The sequence below is a fragment of the Coffea arabica genome, chromosome 2c, assembly GCF_036785885.1.
Source record: "Coffea arabica cultivar ET-39 chromosome 2c, Coffea Arabica ET-39 HiFi, whole genome shotgun sequence".
In the NCBI taxonomy this organism is placed as follows: Eukaryota; Viridiplantae; Streptophyta; class Magnoliopsida; order Gentianales; family Rubiaceae; genus Coffea; species Coffea arabica.
Genome location: NC_092312.1, coordinates 39,168,545 through 39,190,343, shown reverse-complemented (window position 1 = coordinate 39,190,343; position 21,799 = coordinate 39,168,545). Strand labels below are relative to the sequence as shown.

Genomic DNA, 21,799 nt, shown 5'->3' with positions numbered 1-21,799 from the left:
GTGCAAATGAGGAAGGAAAGGTTTCCAGCATCTCGACGGACCAAGTTACATCCAAGAGGAGATGGACCTTTTCGTGTACTAGAGAGGATAAACGACAATGCACACAAATTGGAACTTCCAAGTGAGTATGGCATAAGCGCATCTTTTCATGTATCTGACCTATCCCTTTTTGACTTTGATATAGACCTTGAAGATTCGAGGACGAATCCTTTCGAGGAGGGAGGGAATGATGTGGATACGGGTGTGCAGCAACTTCAATCTTGGGTCAAGGACCCTTTGATCAACATTGGTGGTCCGATGACAAGATCAAAATCCAAGAAGGTGAAGGAAGCTTTACGAGCCTTTATCATTCACCATACAAGCAAGGAACAAGCTAAGTTTGAAGATTTGATGGACCATGAAGTTACCTTGTTCACTTGTACGTTTAAAGTGAAAGAACGATCTCATACTTGTTAGCTTAGTTGGTAGTTGTTTTAAGACTGCCTAGTTTAGTAGTTGTTAGTCGTTGAGTATTTTATTACTTATTGGGTCTTATCGGGAAGTCTTAAAGAGCTGGCTCTTTATGTGGACTGAATGCCCATTCCAGGTTTATGTGGGCCCGGATTTGCCCTAGTTTTACCTTATAAAAGGCACCTATTGTATGAGTGAAAGGACAGAGATTACAACCAGAAATCTTGAGGAATTTTCCTTCAAGTTCTTAATCGAACTTACTCTTGAATCTTGAGTTCATTGCTTAGGATTCAAATCTGACTTTATCGATTAGCTTGTTCCCTAATCGTGGTGTCTCTTCATCCATCATTATTTGCTTAAGGTTGCTGATTACCTTTGTGTGTCAGAGGTCTTGAATTCATGAGAACAATCGAGTTCAATTTCTATTGGGAGAAAAGATCCAACTCTGATAATTACAAGGTTGGGAGGGTCTTCCCCTAGGGTTGCTCATCAGAAAGCTATATTTTACTATACAAAAATGGACCATGTCACTTATTTAAAATGTTTTGATATGTTCTTATATACAAAATGAGCTGAATCTATTATGAAAGCAAAGAATTATGTATATCAAATCCGAAATGAATTTTGACAAGTAAAGCTCAGAGCAGTCATGGAATAGACGGTAGGGGCTATAGTCCTGCCTAATCACCATGGTAGCCTGGTATAAAATCCGGTCGATTGGTAAGGTCATGGTAGCCTGGTATAGAGTCCGGCCGATTGACAAAACCATGGTAGCCTGGTATAAAGTCCGGCCGATTGGCAAGGTCATGGTAGCCTGGTATAAAGTCCGGCCGATTGACCCAAGAATGAAATGAGATCAATCGATAGTCATGAAATCTATTGGTCGCCCACCTAGAAGGGGTCTAATATTTAGGCTGAGTACTCTGTAGCCGGTTATTACATGTACTTGTTATGAGCTGATCTGATGGAATGATTTATAAATTGATTCAAAATGAGACTTATGAATTGATATGAGTTGATTTACGAATGGATATGAAGAGATTTGTGACTTGAGATGAAATGATTTATGACTTTACGATTTCTCATGTACAACTATCAATAAGATGCTTTTAAATTGCTTGTCATTCTTTACTATTGATTGCTTTACAAATAACGTTACTTTCAAAATTATGGATGTGAAGGATATGCAAACGATTTGAGTTGTACTTATATATGTATGTATCTATAAAGTTACGAGTACATGGTCCAACAGAGGGGTAAATATTACTTACTGAGCGATGTGTCGCTCAACCCATTTCTTACCATTTTTGCAGATTCTGAAGAGTATAAATTGGTTTACGTAGAAGACCATGAGGATGACTTTTATTAGTTTTAAATGAATAGAAGTTGACAGACTAGCTACTTCTAGTTGTTAGTCTTGTTTACTTTTGCTTCCGCTGTTTCAATTGGAGAATAAATGTACGAACGTCTGGAATATTCGTAGACTTTCCCTTATATGTAATTCGTACCGCACTTTATTTAGTTGAATTATTTAGTGCTGTTAAAGTTAAATTAGTTAATGTAGCATTGTATTCTTGAGTGAGACTTGGGAGTATGGCGGATGTCATGTGACGGGCATATGCGGGATCGGGGCGTGACAGATAGTTCATCATTTGCTGCGTTGAATCTGGAGCTCAGCATGCTTGCATCGTCAACATTGCCACCAGGTGGGAATCTGGTGGTGTCTCAACCTAAGAAAAAAAGTACTTGAGTGCCATTCCCGTCTGACCGTACTTTACACTCTAGGGTGATTTTTTCTCAAAATTCTTTTTTAGTCTTATCTGATGATTAATTTTCTCTTTTGGAATATTTGGGGTGTCTCGCGTGCCCTTAATCTTAAGAGACTTCGTAAATTAGTTAAAATGCATTCCATCTCGTTGGTAGCTATTTGTGAGCCTAAGACCCCGTTAGCAAACATGGATATGATACGGGTTAAGATGGGGATGGATTTTGCTGTTGCAAATCAGTGGGGTAGCGTTTGGGTGTTTTATAAGTCTTTTTTTGATGGCCATATGGTGGGTGAGTTGGATAAGCATCTCACTCTAAGCCTCAGTTATCAACTGTGGCGGAGGAGGTATATTTTTCTTTTGTCCATGCTAAGTGTACTATCTAGGAGCAGGAAGTCTTGTGGGTAAAGTTGTTGAGTGACAAGCCAGAGGTAAAACCATAGTTCATTGCGGGGGATTTTAACGTTGTTACATCTGCAGAGGAAAAAAGGGATGGTCTTCCGTTTAGACAGGTTGAGGGAGTTGAGTTCATATAGTTTATGTCTTTGGCGGAAGTTGGGGACGCTGGGTTCTCGGGATCTAGATATACACGGTGTAACAATCAGCAAAGTATGTTGAGAGTCTGGAAGGCTAGACAGGCTTTTGCTCAACTCAGCAGCAATGCTCATTGGGAGTACTATTTTAGTGCAGCACCTGGGAGAGACCCTTCTGATCATGCCCCTCTTATGATATCGGCTTCATTGAGATTGGATGATAAGCCAAGGCCTTTCTAATTTTCAAATGTTTGGATGACAAAGCCTAGTTTCCTGGATGTGGTCAGGGGGAGTTGGGGTACTCCCTCCCCTGGCTTGCCCCTCCAAGTGTTGTCCGCTAAGCTGCGTAGTGTTAAATAGGCATTGAGAGAATGGTCAAAGGAGTCTGTTGTGGACTTCTTCTTGGTAGTTTGGATGGCAGAACAGAGGGTGCTGGATGCAGAGTTAGAGTATGATAATCACCCGTCTGAAATGTCTTTGGTGGCTCTGTAAGAAGCACAGGCAAGATTGAAACACACTCTGGTGATTGAAGAAGAATTCTGGAGGCAGAAGGCTCCGGTTAAGTGGCTCTCAGTTGGGGACAAGAATACGAAATTTTTGCATGTGGTGGTGATTGAGAGGAGACGGAAGTCAGTGATTCATAGAATTAGGTAAGAAGTCAGGTATTTGTAGTGAGGTTGTCTCTTTTTTTTGGGAATTGTTTACGGACGAGGGGCAGCTTGCGAATGGCATGTTGGACATTATTCCTAGGTTGCTCACTGAATAGGATAATGAGATGTTGACTGCGGTTCCTTCCCTACAGGAAACAAAGGAAGTCATTTTTTCAATGGATGGGAAGAGTGCTGCGGGACCGGATGGCTTCACGGGAAAGTTTTTCACGTTAGCTTGGGAGGTTGTCGCTGAGGATGTTCATAGGGCTATTGTGAGTTTCTTTTGTGGCGCGTCGTTGCCGAGGAGTGTCTCTACTACCTCGTTTGTCTTACTTCCCAAGGTTTAGTGTCCACAGGATTTCACCCAATACCGCCTGATTAGCTTATGCAACTTTATCAATAAGGTCATCTCCAAGATTTTATCATCCCGTTTGGTTAAGGTTCTTCCCCATATTATCTCGCCGCAGCAAAGTGGCTTTGTGCAAGGGAGACAGATGGCGGACAATTTCCTATTAGCTCAAGAATTGTTGTGCGGTATTAATAAGCCTAGGCAGGGAGGGAATGTGATGCTCAAGCTGGACATGATGAAGGTGTATGATAGGGTGTCTTGGTTGTTCTTGTTCCAAGTGCTTCGTTGGTTTGATTTTTGCGAAGTTTGGATAGATATGATATGGAGACTGATATCGAATGTCTGGTTTTCAGTCATTGTGAATGGCTTGCCCCATGGTTTCTGTAGACACCAAATTTTGGTGTAATTTCATTTACTGTTTATTTTTAGGTTTTTATTTGTCGTATTCGTTTTATTCGATTTTTAGTTTTTAGTTTCTAGTTTTATTTCTATTTTTAAGTTTTTAGTATAGAATTTCTTGAAAGAAAAAAAAAAGAAGAAAAAAATGAAAAATGAATGGAAAAATTGAAAAAACAATGAAAAAAGGAAAAAGGAAAAAATGAATTTGCACTTTGTTGTTCTAGTTTATTTTATTTATTTTTTTTCATTAAATGTTAATTAAATCATTTTTGTTAGTTATTTTTATTATTTTTAATTTTTGTTTTAATTAATCTTAAAAAAAAAAAAAGAGAAACTCGGCATGCAAGCTGCATTTTGCCGCAGCTTGCAAACACAAGCTTGGGCAGCTCCTTAGCTGCAAATAAAGCTGGATTGGCTGAGGGTTTAGAGGTTGGGGGGCTCCCATATAAATAGAAAAAGAAAGGAGAGCCGCAAGGGGAGAGGATAGAAAGTGACGGCTGGGTTGAGAAAGGAAAAAGGGAGCATACGGAGGGGAGAGAGGGAGAGATTAAGAGGGGATGAAAAAAATACAAAGGGAGAGAAAGGATTGGCGGTGAGGTTTCTGGGGGGCATCGAGTTTCGGCTAGAAGGAAAACAGAAAAGAAAGAAAAAGGCGAGGGGGTTTTGAGGAGGAGAGCATACGGCTAGGGTATGGATAGAGTCTGAGAAAGAGTAAAAAGCCGAGAGATGGAGAGAGAGTTGGGGGGGGCGGCTGTTTGAAAAGGGAAATGAAAACAGAAACCAGAGAGGGAGAGATAGAGTTTCTGGGACGAAAAGAAAGGAGGCTAGTGACGGTTGGGCTGGAAAAAGAAGAAAAGGTGGGAAGAAAGATTGAAGTTGACGGCTGAGAGTTGAGATCGAGAGAGAGTAGGGGGGGTTGGCTGAAGAAAGAAAAGGAAAAAAAAGGGCTATCGGGCTGAGAAGAAAACGGAAAAAAGGAAGAGTTTCAGGAAGATTGGCGGCCGCATAAACATAAAACGGGGAGGAACCACCGTGAGGAAGAAAGCAGGGGGGCTGGTCGGCCGGTGGAGTAAGAAAACAAAGGAGAGAAACCAGAAAAGTCGTGAGCTTTGGAGAGGGAATAACAACAGGAAGATTCTGGGTGAGAGAAAGGAGGAACTGAACCAGAAATTGAGCTAACTCCACCACCATTACCACCACTGCAGCCCCAATTCACGAAGTCCCTGATGCACCCCCATCGTGACACATTTTGTATGGGATAAGGGTCAATTTCACAGACATTTCCAGGTATTCATAACCCTTATTTCTGCTGCTTTAAAGCATTTCATTGTAAAGGTTGGACTCCATCCTGTGTGTGACTGCCGAACCATTGCTGGGTTATGATTTGGCCAGAGGTTATTATAGGACTTTGCTTTTCAACTGATGATGTAGTCTGGGGTTTGATGAATTTGATCTACTCAGTGTTGCGATGCCATGAGGAAATATAAGATGCACTAATAAATCTGATTAGGATCCTGGGGTTATGCATGTCTATTTCTTCCTTCATCTTGTTATTTTTGTTTGCTACTGTCGGGCATGTTCTTGACATGGAAATTTTGTTATCATTCGTATGAGTTTCTAGTGCTTGAATATAAAGGTTTTAGGTTGGAAAATAGGAGGAATCTTTTGTGACAGCCCCACCTTCCCCTAAGGCGAACCAAAGAGGTTAGCGGACTGCCTGCCCAGCTCTCGCCAGGACTAACGGTGCAGTATAGAGCGATCTTTCACATTCCGAAACTTATAACGCGCGCAAATAAGGCAAAAGGGCAAAATAACCCAAAATAAAAGAAAATGAAATCCGGAGTCGGCCATGAATAGTAACCGACTCGTCCGTACCCATCCAAACATCGAATTACATATACCACATAACATTTAGCCTTTACAAACCAAAATGACGTTTAAAAGTGATACAAAAGTCACTACATATATGGTTTGCCAAAACAAAAGTGAAAACGGCCCTAATGATACATTTAGGGTCCCATTTTATATACAATACAAAAGAGTCATTCATCTAGTTCATTCGGCAACCATTTATCAAAATTCATTCCAAAAGAGTCATATTCCTGTAAGGAAAACAAAAGGAACGGGGTGAGCTAATTGCCCAGTAAGAATACAACTCAAGCAACCAAGTTCATGGATACATCAAGCTTAATAGTTCAATTTACCAAAATAAATAAAGCCACACATTAATAATGAGGATAAAAGGATACGGGTGGCTCTCAAGAGCCCTTTTCCTCGTTTGAATTCTTGATCAGGTCTCATTGACTCTCCGTCAATGTCTGAAAGGTAACCAACCGTAGACTCCTCTTAACTTCCATTCCCTTCCTCCTAACATTCCTCAACCGGGCCCGAAATCCAAACACTTACATTGTGGTATTACTCGAGTAAACCGGAATCAAGAGTCTCTCATACTACAAGATTCCCTATGATGTTGCCCCAAGGCACATTAATTGGCACGATCAAGCCCTCGCCGGCTCGATTCAATCAATAACCAATGGGGTTGAGCTCATGGATAATATTTGAAGTCATGTATTTCATTTCATATAACATTTCATATAACTTTCCAATAACATGCGAAACAATAAGTGAAAGTGATAAAGTACACTCTCACTTGGATCAATCAACATTCAACATCTCAAGTACAAAGATCAAAGCCATGTAATAGCACATAAGTGAGTAGTACACTCACCAAGCTAGCACAATGTGGTTTCAAACACTTTAGTCAAAAGAACGTTGTGCACCACCGTCACGCCCTAAAAACATGCAAACAAATACAATGAGACTCGATAACGAGTCATAAACCAAGGCCAAACATGACCCCAATAAGGTTCCATAAACATTTACAAACAATAGAGGAAACCAGAAATTTCGGAAATGTAACTAGCATTGGCCCGGAAAAATACAGTTTTGACGTCATTTTGCGGTAATGGCACAACTCTCACTACAATTATCGGATGGGGTGTAAGACCCACCATTTCGAAGCCAAGAAACAGAGCTACAACAATGTAGAAGGTCACTCAATCCAGTTCCTAACACAACTAGGTCAAATATGCAAAATACTATACCAGAATTCCCAAAACAGGTTTGCAAATCACACAAAACTGTAATTACTATAACTCAGTCTATACAAGTCCAAATGCCAAAATTCCAAAGGCATAAGTTAGCTAAGACATCCAGCTACATTTCATCAGAAGACACCAACTCCAAAATCCAAACCAATTCCAGTCAAAATGGCCAATTACTATCGCAGTTTTCGCATTCTGATCAAAGCAGAACAGCTACAGTAATTTCGTCATATCTCACTCTACACTAATCCAAATGACCTGAAATTTTGTAGACACCTTTAAAATGTCATTCCCTACAACTTTCATGTTTTGAGCTAAGGCCAATTCGGCCTCTATCTAGTACCTAAAAATTCAGACAGAATGTACCCTTAAGAACCCTAGATTTTCCAATTTTCTTCCAAAACAGAAATTGGTTGCAATTAATCACTTTTCCCACCTCCTTAAGTCATTATAGATCATTTCCATACATCATAGAGAGCCACACCATCATGCTTGAATTAAAACAGAAAATTCCCCAAAAATAATAAAAAGTCATCAATTCAACCACAAATCAAGAATTAATCCATAAACTTGCATCTTCTACTTCCACTAAGCATGATTTGAGCATCAATTAAAGAAGGAGGGTGGTTCTTCACAACTTACCTTTAAAACAAGAGAGAAAGAGCTATGGGTCACCTTAACCTTCCAAATAACTTCACACAACAACTCACCACCACTACTTGAAGGTGTTTTATGGAGAAAAATCAAGGTTGGATGGTTGGTTTTGATGATTGAAGCAAGATTGAAGCCAAAACTTGAAGAGGTTTTCTTTCTTCCTTTGAGAGAGAGGGCCAGCACTTGAGAGGAGAAAATGGTGCAATTTTTGGTTAATTTTGTGATTTATTTGGTCAATGGTAAGACATGGAATAGTAGTCTTAAAGGTAACCCAATCAAATGGTGACACTTGTCACCCAATTTAATGCAAGTCTATCACTTTGTTCCCTCTCACATCAATCCAAATTGCTTCCTCTAATTATCTCTTAACACCCGATAAAATAATTCCAATATCCAAAACTTAATCTAGTTGGCCGAATTTTTCCGGACTTTTCGCACTAGTGGGTCCCACGTCCGGTATCTGCTCTTAATTTCTCAAAATCTATTCGATACTAGAAAAATCATCTAAAAATTATATCTGCTCCTTAAATTTATCTAGAAAAATTTTCTAATCACGAAAATGCAGAAAACAAGTCATGAAAATAATAAAACTTAGAAAAATGAAAATTACGGGTTCTCACATCTTTGATATTCCTGTGGCCTGCTCTCATGTTTGCATTGCGCCTGAGTTTATGCATAAATTTCTGCTACAACAAGCTAAGCTTGAAGCTCTCAGCTTGTTGCAGCAGCATGGGCAGATTCTGTCTCCATCCTTGGATTGCTAAGGTTTTGTTTCGTTTAAATTGATTGACTTGTTTGCCGTTTGTTTGAGATGTCGTGAGAGTGTTTGGGAGCTTAGCAATAGAGGCCAGCATTTTTGTTTGGTCTGTGGTTGCCGAAAGAAAATTTTTGCTGCAGTTTCCTTCCTTTCTTTTGTTGTCGATCAAAACCAGATTTGCCATCTTAATCCTGCAAACAAAATTTCATGTTTTAATTTGGGTCAATAATTTCTGGTTTGATGAATTTGTTTGTATGATGAAATGGGTGTATTTGCTGCTGAAAATTGCTGAAGTTTTGGAAACAAAAGTGAGCAGCCTTTGTTTTATTAGTTTTTAGTTGCAGAATCTTAAGTTTCCTCGTATGCATGCATGAGCTAATCTTGAAAATTTGCACTTTAACCCCTCTAATTCACTTTTGTTGCATTAAGGCCCAATTATGGGTTGATTCCTTGCAATTAGGTCCTAAGGTATTTGCATTTCAATCATTGCTTGGCTCTTTTATTATTTTTGGGACCTTTGAAGTTCTTAAATGTTTTGATTGGACTTGAATGGTTGATTAATCTTTGCAAGTTGGTCCTTGGTTGTTTTAATTTTTGCAACTTCATTGTTTGTTTGATTCCAATTAGCCACCTTGCTTTGTTTAAATTGCACTTCATGCATGAATTTAAGAGCTTTATGACCATGTGAGCCCGTGTTTGCATGTTTTCTTTAATTTTCACAAATAAATTGGTACCTTGACCATTTCTTTTATTTTGGAGGATAAATAAGCTATTTTTTCTTTCACTTGGGCACCATTCCAAGGGAGGTATAACTTCTTTTATCTTTTTTGTCTCTCTTATGTGATCCAACGTGCTACGTGAAAATTGCATGTCTACTTGCTTCCCTTGTTTTCTTTAATTCCTTTCATTTACTTCATTTACTTTTGCTTTTTATTTAAGTTATTCTTTATGGGGTATGTGTACACCTCTTGGCTTGTAATAGTTAGGGATTTAGTTGTTTTATTCCATCTTATTCCCCCTTTTTAGATTGTAGTAGGCCTTCTCCCCCAATAATGTAATAGTTAGGGCCTTAATTACCTTATGTGTTGTGCATGCTTACGTGCGACGTGTTACTCGCTTTGTTAGGGCCTTGCATCTAGTCGAGCATGCTAAATGTTATGTGCTATGTGTTCATGAGTGTTTGGCATGTCTACTCGCTTTCCATAGCCTGAATGAATGTGATGGATGAATGTACGTTTCCACTAGTCCAACGCTAGTCGGAATTCATAGAATGGGCTAGTTCAACGCTAGACCCGTAGGGAGTTCCCCTCGTTAGTACATGTTTGCATGTTCATTACATGTCATGCATTCTTTTTAGTTTTATCATTTTGCATGCCCCTCGAACCCCTTTTCCCTCCATTTTAGGATTTTTGCATTTCATGCTAGTTATAGGGTTCATTTGCTTGAGAGTCCCCTTAAATATGGGATATAGACGAGTGTGGCTTTTTCTAAGCCTTAGCACGCTTGTATTCCCTCTATAAAAGGGCAAATTGAGTCACGATTTAGGTCTCCCCGTACCCAATATGCATACATTCCCTAGGATCATGCATCCACTCTACCATTTTATACCCTTATCACACTTTCATCTTGCACATGTGCACCTTTATATTTTCACTTGCACACGAGCACTTTTGTCATTACTTGCACACATGCACTTCATATTATCATTTCACATACCGCACCTTGCCCACTCACGTGCACACTCTCACTTACACATTATTGTCTTTTATTACTTTTTCAAACTCATGCCTTCACATTGCATACATGCATTCCATTCATTTGCATCCCACTTGCATTATTCGTGACTCCTTCAAAGGATCGTTAGTGGGCTTCACAATTAATGTGATTGGCACCACTCAACCTTTGAAGAGAAATTTCCCCCAATACCCCTAGGTCTAGGGTTTGCATTCATGTAGTGCATCCAAATGTAATAAATTCTTTGGTTAAAACAAGAAAATCTTTGATTAAATCATGCAACTAGCCTTGGCTAGGTCAAAGGGGTGCCTTGGATTTTATCCTTGCCTTCCCCTTTGTCAAATGTGACTCCCGAACCTTTTTCTTTGGTTTACGTGGACTAGGAGTCGTTTAAAAGGGATTTCTTACTACTTTTTCCTATTTTTCTTTAAAAATTCAGTTTTAGGTGACTTGGTACACCTTAACTCATTACCAAGTGGCGACTCCGATTTTGATTTCAAAAAACCCTTTTTAAACTACATTTTGGGTCAAATCGTCGCATTCTCAAAACCCCATTTAGACCCATTTTTCTTTTAAATCACAATTCATTTTCCAATCACAAATACATTTTTTAAACCATTTATTTACTTCATCAAAAAATGGGGCGCGACAGTTTCTTCAAGTCTTCTCGAGGTTTGAGACAAGGGGATCCAATTTCGCCAACCTTGTTCATTATTGGAGTAGAGGTGTTGTCTTGCTCGCTCAATACACTGGCAGAGCATCGAAGATTCAGTCCTTTCAAGGTCCCGAGAGGGTGTCTGGTGGTCACGCATTTGACCTATGCAGACAACGTGGTTATTTTTACTAGCGGCCTTAAAGCTTCAGTAATGTTGGTCAAGCAAGTTGTGGATGGCTATTGTGCAGCTTCGAGGCAGAGGGTTAATTGTCAGAAGAGTTGTTTTTTGGTTCATCCCTCCTTGCCGTTTCACTGTCGTACGATGATTGGTGTGGTTACCGGCTTCTCGTACAAGTCGTTTCCAATTAAGTATCTTGGGTGCCCCTCTACATTGGAAGAAGACGGGCGAACTACTTTGCTTAGCTCTGCGAAGCTGTAACATCCCGAATCCTTTCATGGAAGAATCAGATTCTGTCTTTTGGAGGTAAAATTGTGAAGTTAAAGAGCGTTGTGTCCTCAAAACCAATCCATTTGTTAGCAGCAGCGTCATTCCCAAAAGGAGTTTTTGCTACCTTGGAAAGGGTGATGGCAGACTTCTTGTGGAGCTCGATGGATAGGGGTCACAAGTTCCATTAGATAAGTTGGGGGGAGTTGTGCCGCCCGCAACAGGAGGGAGGGATTGGGGTTCGCAGCTCGGCAAAAGTGTTTGATGCTTTCTCCATAAAGTTCTGGTGGAACTTTCAGCAGAGGAGATCCCTTTGGGCTGTGTTTTTAGCGGCCAAGTATTGTAACTGGGTGCACCCTTGTTTGGCCGACGAGGGTTTTTCACGGTCTTCTACTTGGAGAAGGTTATGGTCGGTCCAACAGTTGGTAGAGGAGCATATTTGCTGGGTTCTTGGTGAAGGAGCGATGGATTTCTGGCATGACAATTGGCTGGGAATTGGGGCTATATGTCAGTGGGTGGACATTTTTCTTGAGCATATGGTGTCAGATTTTGTCTCTCAAGCACAATGGGATATGCGGCTCCTTCATCAGGTTCTTGGTCCAGAGTTGGTTAGGCAAGTAGTGCAGGTCCCTCTGCAATCCGCTCGTAGTTCTGATCGAATGGTGTGGGATTTGATGCCGGATAGCTCGTTCTCGGTTTCTTCGGCTTACTCGCTTGTTTCGCTTGTGTTTAATTGCTCTTGGGTGGTTTCACATGTGTGGCTGAAGGGTTGTCCTATCAAAGTCTCCTTCTTCATGCTACGGCTACTTAGATGGTGTCTTCCGTTAATGAGCTTGCTGCGTAGATTTGGCGTACAGGGCCCGTCTAAGTGTCATTGTTGTTCTGAGTCAGCAGAGGAGGAGATTAATCATGTTTTTTGTACAGGGGAGTTAGCGAAGGCAGTCTGGAGTAGAATTGAGGGTAGCCTGGGAGACTTGGCAGGGATTTCCTCGCTAAGACATATGGTTTTACAGTGGTGGTTGTGGAAGGGGCACAACGTACACATTAGGTTTGTTTTTCATGCGTTGCCCATGCTGATCTGCTGGGAGCTATGGAAAGCGAGAAATATGGGAGTTTTTTACGGAAGGCAGGTGGGGTGGACGGTGGTGGCAGACCAGGTATTTCAGTAGGTATGTGATTTATTTCGGTGTAGGTTTCCGGAGGTGGCATGTTCTTTCGCCTCTTGGGAGGCTCTTCACGAGTCGTTGGCTGGTTTGAAAAGAAGGGTTTCTATTTTACCGATTTTATGGTCGGTTCCCAGGGTAAGGCATAAGTTAAATTCGGATGGCTGAACTAGGGGGAACCCAAGAGTGAGTGGGGGTGGGGAAGTAGTGCGAGATAGGGCGGGAGATTCATCGTCGATTATTCTTGTTTTTTGGGTCATTGACCAGCTTACATGTAGAGCTCAAGGCCATGTTTTTTGGGGTGCAACCATGTGTGGCCCGAGATTTCCAAGAGTTGCATGTCGAATCTGACTCACTTGTCCTAGTTCAGATACTGCAAGGGACATTTGGTTGCCATTGGAGGTTGCAACGAGAGGTGGATGAATTACTCGGTTTCAAGCTGCATTTTCGGGAGATAATCCACTGTTATAGGAAGGCGAACAAGGTCGCACATTATCTAGCTAACCTGGGCATAGATACGGAGCAAGATGGTGTGTTTGACGACTTTCGTGCTTTGCCAAGTCCTGCTCGTGGAGAGCTTACCATGGATAGGCTCGGCTTACCCAATTTTTGTAGAAAGCTACTTTAGCTTGCCAGAAGAGATGTACTATTCTTGTTACCCAGTTGAATAAAAGTTAGAAAAAAAGGGGAAAAAAATATGATAACCTGAAAAAAAAAATGACAAAGAACAAAATACAGAAGATGACTATTATAATGATTTAACTAGTTCAGAAGAACAAGAAAATTGTAATTGTCCAAGTTCCTCAAAATATATAAATGTCATTACAAAAAAGGAAGATAAAGAATTTTTACTAGGTATTATAGAAAAAATAGATGACCCTAAAATTAAAAAGGAATATTCAGAAAGGTTAAAGGATTTATTTATATAGGATTCAGATTCACACAGGATCAGTTTGTAAAAATGATCAGAAAACATTATTATTCCAAACAACAAATTCAAAAAGAAATCGTGTTAACAACCTGTCGATTCATTTGTTATACACCTCAAGGGAGAATTCAACCTTATTATCTTCATAGATATCTAATAGTATATTTGTGTGCTCCTGGGAGGTAAGGTCTATGCCCCCCTTCGGTTTCTTTTCTATTAAGGAAATAAAAAAGTTTGTTTAAATAAAAAATCCAACAGTATATTTGAAATCTTCAAAAGCTATTCTTTTTTTTTTAAAAAACGATGTTACCTTATGAGAAGAAAGATCAATGGACTTATTATGATAAAGTATTGGCTTACTCAAAACGGTCAGAATAGTTCTCATTACAAGGTGTGGATCAAGGAGAAAGAAAAAATGAGTAGTGTTGTTTGTTAAATTTGCAGGAAATATGCATTCCAAAGTAGGAGCTTCAAAACCAAGGACTCCAAAAGGCTATGAAATGTCCATCACTCAAATTCCTACAACTTCTAATAGATTCCAATCACTCCAAAACTTTCCAGTTTTGAGCTATATTCAAGTAGCCAAAAATCTAACTTCTTCAATAGTAAATCCAAGTTCTTCTAAACCTTCCTTGCCAAATAAATTCAATAAAACTTTCAATTATTTCACCAAGCCCTTTACTTAGCATATTACCCTAACTAGATTTCAAGAAGTACTACCATATAGTTTAATCACAAATCTTATTCCCCTCAAAATATTTTTGGCAACCAGATGATCTAGTAGAAAATCTAAACTATTAGGTGTTAATCCTTATGGACACTGAATCGGTTGAAATTATTGTCATTCTAGATAAAGAAAAACCTGAGATAATTAGCCATTCCAAATGTATAATCAAAAAGGTCTATTTACCTAGTGAATGGACTTCTTTACATTAAAAAAAGTCATTCTCAGTTAAATTTATTCCAGATGGATTCACATACTAGGACTATAAGATAGCTTGGTATCGTGCCTTTTTCTTTAAGCCATTTAACCATTCTTGGTTTTTCACTTTCAAAGAAAGTTGTAGTAAGAAATTTCCAATTTGGTTTTATCATTGGTGGAATTGGTTTGAACCCCAGAAAGAAAGTTTACCTCCAAGAGCATTAATGGGATTTCAAACCTATCTTAAAAAAACCACCGAAGAAGTATACTCAAAGGCAATTCTATTTCATATTGAATTTAATGTTCCATAAATTTTCTGTTGGAGCTTTAAAATTCATCAAGAATTAGAAAAATCACTTCCAATGTCCTTAGTTCGAGAATTCAAGATTAAATGGTGGGTCGGATTCAATTTTGATTTATGTGATCAAAAAAATGTTATAAAATTTGTAGAAACAGGGAAAGTTCAAATGGTCAGTACATCAGATTTCAAAAGGAAGCACTCCCAGCACGTCTCAAAAGAAAGAGCAAGCATCACAATCAAATATGATGGCAAATGAATTTTTTTTCAAAAAGATGACGCAAAATCTTGAGGTATTACAAGAATATATGAACTATCTACAAAATCAATAAAAGAAGACAGATGAGTTAGTAGGTTCCTCATCGGATTTCACTTTTGATCCGCTCAGTGGACCATGCGCACAAGAACCAAATGACGTTTAAACAGAAGGTGTTGGCTATTTTCAAAAGAAGAGAAGATGCAATCTTCAAAGCACCAATCAAAAGAAAATAAGAATGTCGGTATGCAAATTCAAATAAACTTCAAATGAAAGTGTCGGTTTACAAATAACATTCAAATGTAATATTCTGATAGCCATAAATAATCTTCAAAATGAGAAGGAAAGGGCATCAAGTGTTAGAAGAAGTAAGTGTTCCAAGTGCTTATCCTTCACCATGCCCTTCTTTTGTAAATTTTATTCTTAATAAAGTACTGAAGTTTGCATTCAATTACGTTGTTTTAAAGGATCAATCTTTAAAGTTTTCGCAATTCTTAAAGCTTCCAGTTGAAGGTTATTTTCAATTATCAGAATATTAAATTTGAATTTTATTTGTAAACTGACACTTGCATTTGAAGTTCATTTGAATTTGCATGCCAACACTCTTATCTTCTTTTGATTGGTACTTTGGAGATTGCATCTTCTCTTCTTTTTAAAATGGCTGACACCATTTATTTAAATGACATTTGGGTCTTGTGTGCATGGTCCATCAAGCAAATGAAAAGTGGAATCTGATTAGGAACCTGCTGACTCATCTATTTTCTTTTGCTGATTTTGTAGATAACTCATATATTCTTATAATATATTGGGATTTTGCATCATCTTTTTGAGAAAAAATTCATTTGCTATCATATAGGATTATGATGCTTGCTCTTTCTTTTGAAGTGTGCTGGGAGTGCTTGTGAGAACTGGAAAAAAAAAGAAAAAAAAAGGAAAAAAATATTTTTATTTTAGGCATTATTTTATTCTTGTGCACATTCATATTTTCTTTATTATATTAACTTTATAGATATTTTTATCAGTAAATATAGTTTTAAAATTATTTTTCTAGTATAAGTTAGTTCATGAGAAATTAGGAGGGTATGTTGGACGTGGAACCCGCTAGTGCGTTAAGTGAGAGTAATTCGGCCAATTAGATTAAGTTGTGCATAAAGGGATTTAAATACTAGGTGTTAGGAGATAATTAGAGATTACCTAGATGGATTAACCATGGGAAGACAAGAAAATAACTTTAAGCAACAACAAAGTGCCAAGTGTCACTACCTAGTCAAAGTTAGACTTGCCTAACTTTCTTAACTTTACTAAAAGGCCAATTTTGACCCAAATCATCTTCATTTTATACCCTTCTTGGCCGAACCTCACCTTGAGAGAAAAGAAAAGAAAGCTTCAACTATCTCTTCCATTTCTTACACAAATCTTGAAATTTAACCGATTAAACCTTGAATTAGTCCACAAAAGTGACTTGCTAAGGGAGTTTGAAGGTCTTGGTGGAGTTGTTTTGGAAGAAAAACCCCTAAGCTACTACCTTTGTTGAGAAGTTAAGGTATTTTGCTTGGAACTCACTCTTTGTTCCTAATAATGGTCAATTGGTGACTTATGGTAGCTAACTAGGTGATTTTATGGAAGATTTCATGGATTAAAGTGGAGTTAGCTAAATTTCTGATTTTTTGGGAATTTTTCTGTTTTCATAGGATGGTTATGGTTGGCCTTGGATTGATAGCTCTAAATTGTGTATAATGGAGCTTTTGTACGTTAATTGCTGTTATTTGCGGAAAATTTCCGCTTGTGCGGAAAATTTCAGATTTAGGGCTACTAATTAGGGCTTTCTTATGGTTGGTTGTTGAGCTTCTAATTGGCTATGATTGAGGGGTATTGTGACCCTAATGAAGTGTGTTGAATGGCTTATGAATTGTTTGTGTGCTTGTGGTTGCTTTGGAAGAATTTCAAGGGTTGTTTGTAGGATGGAAAATCTGAAATTTTATGGGAAATGCTGTCCAAATGTTGAGGATGTTGGATTCTTGTGAGTTTAGGTTGAGGTTGGATAGAAATGAAAGTTTTGGGGTTTGTTCCCACTTTTAGCTCTAAATGTTATGTATTTTCCATTTCAAGCTATATTTGATTTTGCCTTAATAGTTCATTTAAGAGGTATTCGACTCGTGTCTGAGTTTTAATTGTGCTTTTTTTATTGTTATAGGACGTGCCGGTGAACCGAGGCTTGCGTCAGATGAAAACTTTGAAATTGTTTGTTTGAATTGGTGAGTGTACCTTGTATGGTTTAATGCTTAAATGATTGTTTATACTTGATTCTGTGAACTTGGTTGACTTGAATGAGACGAGAGTGTACTTCACCGCTCTTGTTCTCTTACTTGTATGACTACTACTGTATTACTGTAAAACTGTACTTGTGCATGATTTAATGTTGATTGGAGGGTTGTATCCAACGATTTTATTGTGATATCTGAGCTCTTACCTCATTGGTCGTTATTCGGGTCGAGCCGGCAAGGGGTTGGTCGGTTCGATAACGAACCATGAGTGACTGTTAGTCGAGTGGAGTGTTATCTCCTCGACCCTGTGGTACACTCGACTATTACCTTTCTGTTACTGTGAGGTGTTCGGGCCCGGTATGGGGATGTTCGGTGGAAGGAATGTGGTGTAAAGTGGGATCTACGGTCTTGTTCTTTACTCCAAACGTTGACGGAATGTTGATGGGTTTGAGATCAAGTACGGCAAGTGGAAAGTGGCTCTTGAGAGCTGGTCGTATCCTTTTAACTTGGTTATGTGATGAAATTTCTTATGTGTTCCTTGCCTAATCATGCTTATCCTGGTGTGTCTTGTCAGTACCTCACGAGCGTAAGCTCACCCCCGTTACCTTTGTTTTCCTTACAAGGAACCATCTTTTGGACCAATGATCATTTTGAAGAATGAATTGACCTAGTATAAATACTCTTTTGTATAGCTCCTCGGGAGTTGAAAACCCTAAATGTACTTTGATCCAAATATTTCCCTTTTAATTTGTACATTACAAACGTATGTATATACAACGGTTTAATCATGTTTATGTATTATATTTGGTTTGGAATGTTCATTCCCTGAGGTTATATAACGTTATCTGTATTCGATTGGGTACCGGCCGGATAGTGACGTGGCAGTCACTATTCATTTTCAGTTACGGGTTTTTTCGTTTTTCGTTTTGTGATTGTTGAATCGTTTAGGAGCACTAATATACATATTTCGAATGTTTTAGTGTGTTTTATTGTCTTAGTAGTCCTGGCGAGAGTTGGGCAGGCAGTTCGCTAACCCCTTTGGTACGCCTTAGGGGAAGGTGGGGCTGTCACAGTGCTTCCTTTTGAAATCTGATGTACTGACCATTTGAGCTTTTCTCATGTTTCTTCAAATTTTATAACATTTTCCTGGTCACATAAATCCAAATTGAATTCAACCCACCATTTGATCTTGAACTCTCGAGCTAAGGAAAGTGGAAGTGGTTTTTCTAATTCTTGATGAATTTTAAAGCTCCTACAGAAAATCCATGGAACTTTAAATTCAATAGGGTAAAAAATAAAAAAAATTTCATGTGGTAAAGCTAATATACAGAAAAGTCCCTCGTGGTTTCAAAATATACAACATAACACCCCGTACTTTGAAATACATTATAAAGGTGACGGAATCCGTTAAACTTAACGGAAATGAACAAAATGACCAAAATTTCCTGATATAATTAAGTAAAAGACAGCTCAAAAAATTCATTTGTTTTATTCTCTAGATAGAGAGAATTGTGTAAATGTTTTGTTTGGTGCTTATTTCTTGTTATTTGTTTATGTTCTATATCGTTTTAATATTATACATGTGTTTCAGCCCTAGATTTGATTATATCAATGGAGGGTACTCGTAGTGGTTGGGGCCGAGGACGTGGTATTAGGCAACCTGCGACTGAAGGGGGTAGTCAGGAAACTGTGTCTGAACCAAATCTTGAGCCTAGAATAGACCCTAATGCCCAGGTAGCCGCTGCTATTCAGCGCATGACTGACTTGTTGGCCTACGTAGTGGAACACCTGGCCCAACCCCCTGTTCATCAACCTGGAAACCCGGACAACTATATAGAGGGTGAGGACAGAGTTCTCGAAAGATTTCAAAAGTTCTCCCCACCAAAGTTCCTGGGAGGTCCTAATCCAGACGTGGCCGAACGGTGGTTGGAGAAGATGATAGAAATCTTTGTAGCCTTACACTATTCGGAGGAGAGACAGGTTACTTTTGCTGTATTTCAGTTGAAAGGGGCCGGCCGGTCTTGGTGGAACGTGATTCGAACAAAGTGGGAAAGAGAGCAAATACCAAAGACATAGGTAAACTTTGTGAGAGAGTTTAACCCAAAGTATTTTCGGCCCCTAGTTCAGGAAAAGAAGGAGGACGAATTCATTAGGCTGCGCTTGGGAGCTCAATTGGTGGCTGAGTATGAGAACCAGTTTACTAGACTATCCAAGTTCGTCCCTGAACTTATTGTAACTGAGCAAAAAAGGGTGCGGCGATTTATTCAGGGGCTAAATGTGAAAATTCAAAAGAATCTGGCAGTAGCCCATATTAATATTTTTAGTGAGGTAGTTGAGAAGGCACTGCGAGTTGAAAATGCAAGATTTCAAGTGAGAAACTTTCAGGTGGGAAAATAGGGATTTCCTGGAAGTAGTTCAGGGCAAAGTGAGAGAAGTAACCCTCCCAAGTTTGGAAGGGGAGCCGGAGAAGGAAGACTTCCGGGGATGTCGAGAGGAACTCCGTCAAGGGGTGGTCCAATAGGGCGAGACCAGCAGAGGAATGCCTCACAGGGGAGCTCAACTTCTATTTCTCGGGGTCCTTGTGGATTCTGTGGGAAACCAAACCATACTGAGGATAACTGTTCGAAGAAGGAAGGGAAGTGCTTGCGCTGTGGGAGTGCGGAGCATCAAATTGCAAGCTGTCCAGTTCTACCTCAAAAGGCGAGAATAACTCTGCAATCGTCAAAGACCAACTCGGGGCAATCTAAGGTGGAAGGGACAAGACCAAAGATGGCCGCTCGGGTGTATTCCCTTGAGCAACGTCAAGTTCCTGATTCGTCTGAGATCGTGGAAGGTACGATCCCTGTCTTTCATCGTCTAGTTAGGATTTTGATAAACCCCGGTGCCACCCATTCCTTTGTTAACCTTGATTTTATGTGCGGAATTGATATAAGACCTGTTAGCTTGCCTTATGACCTGGAAGTTAGTACCCCTACGGGGACCCAACGTTTGATCACTAGTATGATGTATGCTGATTGTGAAATTTGGGTAGGAGAGAGAAAGCTTTTGGGGAATCTTATAAGCTTAGCTATTAAGAGGTACGATGTTATTTTGGGTATTGACTGGTTAGCTAAGTATGATCCCTAACTTGACTGTAAGAGGAAAGTGGTAGAATTACATATACCGGGGGAGGCGACTTTAAGGCTAGATGTAAGGGGTAGCCTAGCCTTATCTGTATTGATTTCGGGTATTCGGGATAGGAAACTTCTGAGTAAAGGGGCGTAAGAGTTCTTAACTTTTCTTATAAACACTCTCACCGATAAGTTGAAGGTAGAAAATGTGCCGGTAGTGAATGAATATCCGGATATATTCCCTGATGAATTAATAACTTTACCACCGGAGAGGGAGATAGAGTTCAAGATAGACTTGTTATCGGGGACGACACCTATCACCTATCTCTAAAACCCCATATCGGATGGCACCTACTGAGTTTAAGGAGTTGAAATTGCAGTTGCAAGACCTTTTGGAACGAGGGTTTATCCATGAGAGTGGATCTCCTTGGGGAGCCCCTATGCTATTTGTGAAAAAGAAAGATGGGACCTTGAGGTTGTGTATAGACTATCGGGGGTTAAACAATGTGACCATTAAGAATAAGTATCCACTGCCCCATATTGATGAATTGTTTGACTAGTTGCAAGGAGCAGTGGTCTTTTCGAAATTAGACTTCTGACAGGATTATTATTAGTTATTAATTCGGAAAGAGGACGTACCAAAGACTGCCTTCAATTCTAGATATGAGCATTTTGAATTTGCCGTTATGTCCTTTGGATTGACCAATGCCCCTGCCGCTTTTATGGATTTGATGCATCGGGTTTTCAAACCCTATTTGGATCAATTTGTCGTTGCGTTTATTGATGACATTCTGGTCTACTCAAAAACCCAAGAGGAGCATGAGCAACATCTAAAACTAGTCTTGTAAACCCTAAGAGATCATTAGCTATACGCCAAATTTAGTAAATGTGATTTTGGTTAGAGAAAATTTCTTTTCTTGGAGCATGTGATTTCGAAAGAAGGTATTTCCGTAGATTCGGCAAAAGTAGAGGCCGTAACTGAATGGAAGAGACCTGAAACTCCCATTGAAGTGCGTAGCTTTTTAGGATTGGCTAGGTACTATAGGCGTTTTATTCAGGACTTTTCCAAGCTTACCGGTCCTTTGACCGATTTAATAAAAAAGAATGGCCGTTATCTGTGGGACACTAAGTGTGAAGGTAGTTTTCAAGAATTGAAGAAAAGACTAACCGTGGCCCCTATTCTCACTTTGCCTAGCGGAAAGGATAGATTCACTGTTTATACTGATGTGTCAAAGAAAGGATTGGGGTGCGTGTTGATACAGAATAAGAATGTGATCTCGTTTGCCTCTAGAAAATTGAAACCTCACGAACAAAACTACCCTACCCATGACTTGGAGTTAGCGGCTGTAGTTTTTGCCCTGA

The 21,799-nt window shown here is 39.3% G+C and overlaps 1 protein-coding gene across 1 annotated transcript; it reads left to right on the top strand.

Moving 5' to 3' along the window:
• The first annotated feature begins 19,811 nt into the window (after window positions 1–19,811).
• On the top strand, window positions 19,812–20,453 carry LOC140035656 (uncharacterized). Its single transcript, XM_072076968.1, has one exon. The coding sequence runs from the start codon at window positions 19,812–19,814 to the stop codon at window positions 20,451–20,453; it is 642 nt and encodes a 213-aa protein (XP_071933069.1).
• The last annotated feature ends 1,346 nt before the right edge of the window (window positions 20,454–21,799 follow it).

Bases quoted from the DNA above. Each gene is read 5' to 3' on its own strand.
- LOC140035656 (XM_072076968.1), top strand. From the start codon at position 19,812: ATGTCGAGAGGAACTCCGTCAAGGGGTGGTCCAATAGGGCGAGACCAG.